The 4,872-nt window shown below is 39.9% G+C and overlaps 1 protein-coding gene across 1 annotated transcript; it reads right to left on the bottom strand.

The window, feature by feature from the left end:
* Window positions 1-3,272: 3,272 nt before the first annotated feature.
* Window positions 3,273-4,208, bottom strand: LOC124983343 (olfactory receptor 6C2-like). The gene has a single exon (XM_047550555.1). It carries the CDS (start codon window positions 4,206-4,208, stop codon window positions 3,273-3,275), a length of 936 nt encoding a protein of 311 aa, XP_047406511.1.
* Window positions 4,209-4,872: the final 664 nt, after the last annotated feature.

The raw sequence follows: 4,872 nt of genomic DNA, 5'->3' as shown, positions 1-4,872 counted from the left end.
ATTTGTGCGTACACCCCAGGATTGTAAATAATCTGCTGTTGAATAACTTCATAGTTTCCTTCTCCTGTTAGCATTTCTACATTTCTTTGGGGAAAGCCTGCGGCAGCATTACAGCATACCGTTTCTAATGAGGCTTCCTGCCATGCAGTTTTCCACACTATGTACTGCTCCCCTGATAGCACAGCTTTACATAGCCTTTTCCAATCTTCCGGCACTAGATTCAGCCCTGCTACTGATTCCAACATACTAATTGTAAATGGGGCCTGTGGACCGTATGTAGCCATTGCCTCCTTAAAATTTTTTACTGTTTTGAAATCCAGAGGTTGGTGGAATCTTTGTCTATTTTGGTCCTCTAGTACAGGGAAGAATTGTGGGACTGCTGAGGTTTCCTTAAGGGGGGTTTCTTCTCCCCACGGTGAAAAACCCATCTGATTTATAGCATGAGCTAACTCCTCCCAAGGATACTTTAGAGGATATAGGGGGCAGGCTGCTTGAGGGGGAGCAGCTGCCTCCAGGAAGGGATTGGTGTTCCTTCCCGATATAACTGATGGCGGCGACCGTGTCCTTGATGCTCTTTCTAATTCCTCCCCAGTAAGCCCCTCCTCCTCTCCTTCCTCTTCAGGAGAAGTTACACTTAGTTGTTTCTTTATCTCTTCCAGACACATATTTCCTTTTTTAACTAAAGTTATTATTTTACCTTTTTTAGATGTTAGACATTCCTTAATGAGCTGCCACATGGGAAAAGTACCTCTAGGTAACGGGGATTGCTTTTCTGCTTTAATAAGATCCTCTTTATCATGTTCCCATTGTGGAATATTTAGGACTCCCTCTTCCAAAAACCAAGGACTAACCTTGGCCAGTGTAGTTACATATGCTGTTATAGTAGATTGTTTTATGGCAGTTCCATTAGCCTTAAGTACATCTTGTATGATTCCTATCGTTTGATTTCTAGACACTTGTGACCCCATCCTGGAGTTACGAGACCTCCCTTTACCGGGGCTATGCAGACTCCCTTCACCGGGGTTATGTGGCCTCCCTTTACCGGGGTTATGCAGACTCCCTTCACTGGGGTTATGTGGCCTCCCTTTACCGGGGTTATGCTGCAATTTTCCTATAGCTTACCTAAAGTTACTTAGTTTCCTATAGCTTACCTTAAGTTACTTAGTTTTCCTATACTTACCTTAAGTTACTTACGTGGGAGGACGCAGAAGGAGGAAGAAGCTCCCCGTCCGGGCCACCACTTGTTCTGTCCAGCGGAACCGGCACGGAGAAAGGAGACACCACCAATCTTTAGTTGACCAGATTTATTGCGTCCTCCCTGTTTTTCTGCCTCCTTTGTTCTGCCACTATCTCCCTTCTTCTTCCCTCTCTCTCTCTCCTCCCCCAGGCTCCTAGCTTATTAGCCAATTATAGCAAAGCTTTCTCTCACACAGGAGAGCATGCAGAGGAATGTCAGCATAGCACTATATGGATCACGAGCTGTCCACGCGCAGCATGATATTAGATAGCCAATCCTAGAGCCTGGCGCCAACACATCATAAGTCTCCAAGGAACTAGTAGGCAAGCAACCTTTATGGGTACTTCCTTATTTTGGTACCCAGTGCCTTTTGGCTCCTTGCCAGGTGCCATCTTGTCCAAGACAGCTCTCAACATCCAGCTTATATTAAGGAATTTGATGTTATCCTATTTTTCCACGCTGGTCCTGGCTTGCCATCCTAAAGTTGGCTTTACAATTCCTCATTTGAGTTTATTGGATCCCTCCTATGTGGGCTATCAACTCATGCAGAGATTCTACTCTTTCAATTTGGAGATAATGAATGATTCAGTGAATCTAAATTTGGAACCATGGGGTTTTAAAGTTTTGTTTTTCAAGCTAGATATTTTCAGGTTTCTAAACTTGTATTTTGTTACTCTTCAGGTTTGTAGTAACATTCTGGTTTTCTTAATTTTAAAAAATCGTCTTGCTTCTGATTGAGAATAGTATTAACATATATTATTTTTTTCTCTTGTCATGTGGGTGTTTTAATTTGAAAAAAGAATGGGCATTACTGCTCTTTGTTTTACTGTTAATTAAATAACTTAACTTTCTTTTTTTTCTTTTCCCTTAAGCTAGTTTGAATAGACTCAGGACTCGTTCCTGGAAATTTGATTTCATGGTCTCTGAGGATAGATATTACCTCAGAGAAAATTAATTTGTAATGAGAAAAAAGAAGTGAGAGAATATTTTTGATCCTTAATTCAAGAAACAGCAGTGCTATAAGTAAGACAGTAAGCATATACCAGGGACAAGGAAGAGATAAAAAATGAAGAATGTAAGAATATACAATTAAGGTCTCCAACTCTGTTCTGATAGTTAAATGTTTAACTTCAACATTCTTTTACACTTAACAGAAGAAGATCTACAAGCAATCAAGAAACATATGGAAAAATGTTCAACATCTCTAGTAATAAGAGAAATTCAAATCAAAACCACCCTAAGATTCCATCTCACCTCAATTAGAATGGCAATTATCAAGAATACAAGCAACAATAGGTGTTGGCGAGGATGTGGGGAGAAAGGTACACTCATACATTGCTGGTGGGGCTGCAAATTAGTGCAGCCACTCTGGAAAGCAGTGTGGAGACTCCTTAGAAAACCTGGAATGGACCCACCATTTGACCCAGCTATCCCACTCCTTGGCCTATACCCAAAGGACTTAAAATCAGCATACTACAGAGATACAGCCACATCAATGTTCATAGCTGCTCAGTTCACAATAGCCAGACTGTGGAACCAACCTAGATGTCCTTCAATTGATGAATGGATAAAGAAACTGTGGTATATATATATACAATGGAATATTACTCAGCCATAAAGAATGATAAAATTATGGCATTTGGAGGCAAATGGATGAAATTGGAGAATATCATGCTAAGTGAGATAAGCCAATCTCAAAAAACCAAAGGACAAATGATATCGCTAATAAGTGGATGATGACACATAATGGGGGGTGGGAGGGGTTAGTGTTAGGGTTAGAGTTAGGGTTAGGGAGGGGGGCAAGAATGGAGGAAGGAAGGACTGTATAGAGGGAAAAGAGGGGTGGGAGGGGTGGGGAGGAAGGGAAAAAATAACAGAATGAATCAAACAACATTACCCTATGTAAATTTATGATTACACAAATGGTATGCCTTTACGCCATGTACAAACAGAGAAACAACATGTATCCCATTTGTTTACAATAAAAAAAATAAAAAAAAATAAAAACCTTTCAAACATGAAAAAAAACATTCTTTTACTTTGAGATGATTGACATTCTTTTGATTAAATCTGTAAAAGCTTGTTTCACTTGTGCGTTCCTCAGGGTGTAAATAAATGGGTTTAACATGGGGGCAACTGAAGTAGTAAGCACCGACACACCCTTATTAATCGCCACTTCGTCCTTTGGTGAAGGTTTGATATAAACAAAAATACAGCTACCGTATGTGATAGAAACCACCATGATGTGAGAAGAGCAGGTAGAGAAGGCTTTCATCCGTTGCTGAGCAGAAGGGAACTTTATGACGGTCTTGATGATATAAATATAGGACAGAATTATACACAGAAGTGTCATGAAGGTGGTCACTACAGCAATGGCAATGGTCATCTGCTCTATGAACCAGGTATCTGAACAAGAGATTTTGAGTAGAGGAGAGGCATCACAGAGAAAATGATCAATGACATTATAGTCACAGAATTCCAGGTTTAAGCCCAGGCACAGTGGTGGTAGGATGACCAACAAGCCTGCTAACCAACAGCAGAAAATAAGCCAACCACGGGTTTTGCTGTTCATGATGGTCACATAACGCAAGGGCTTACAGATGGCGACATAGCGATCATAGGACATGATGGCCAGGAGGAAAAATTCTGTAGCTCCAAAGAAGATGATAAAAAACACTTGAGCAACACAAGCATTATAGGAAATAGTCTTGTCTCCAGTTGATAAACTATAGAGGAACCTGGGAATACAGGCCGTGGTGAATAAAGTTTCCAAGAAGGAGAAGTTCTTGAGGAAAAAGTACATGGCACTTTTAAGGTGGGAATCCACCAAAGTGAGTATAATGATGATCAGGTTCCCAGCTATACTCAATGTATAGGTGACAAACAGAAATATAAAAATCAGAGTCTGCATTTGAGGATTATCCGTCAGTCCCAGAAGTATGAATGTAGTTAATGAGGTATGGTTTCTCATCACGGACTCAGTTTACAATTTCACCAGAAACTCAAAGGACACTGAGCTGAGAATGTTTGTGTAAAATCTCATAGAGGATGGCTGGACAATCCAATCCTGCCATCAGTAGACATTTTCTTCTTGACTCGATAAATGACTGTTGTCAGAACCCGAGGCTGGTCACAGCTCTATTGCTGAGCATTGCATGTCTCATGGAGAGAATGCTTTCCTTAAATACTGGTTTAATTGTGTTATGGTTCATGTTTGTATTGCCTCTTGCACTTTCTCACATTTGTCTTTTTTCACCACTAAAATGAATTAAGATACAAGATTAAAAAGACCTTCTATGTTATATAATTTGATGAGTATTACAATGTCCTTTCATTCCCAATAATTCTTCAACTACTCACAAGTTGAATCCAATGACTTCATTGCTGTCAAATTCCTGTTAAATGGGAAAGAAAGCAATGAGTTTGACAGTGTAGACAGTCTGAAGTGATGTGTACAGTGGGTGTTGTCTTTGTTATGACTAAAGAGGTTTCTGTAAGTCTGATTTCCATCACTGAAAAACTACCTGTGATAATCAACTTAAAAGGAGGGAAAATTAATTTTGACTGTTTTTCTTGTCCTTTCTAAAGCATTTCACTCTTTTTAAAATTATTTTACTGTATTTGTTCTAACTGTA

Source organism: Sciurus carolinensis, chromosome 4, assembly GCF_902686445.1.
Source record: "Sciurus carolinensis chromosome 4, mSciCar1.2, whole genome shotgun sequence".
Classification (NCBI taxonomy): Eukaryota; Metazoa; Chordata; class Mammalia; order Rodentia; family Sciuridae; genus Sciurus; species Sciurus carolinensis.
The sequence above is the reverse complement of the archived record's forward strand: the minus strand, read 5'-3'. Positions and strand labels throughout refer to the sequence as shown.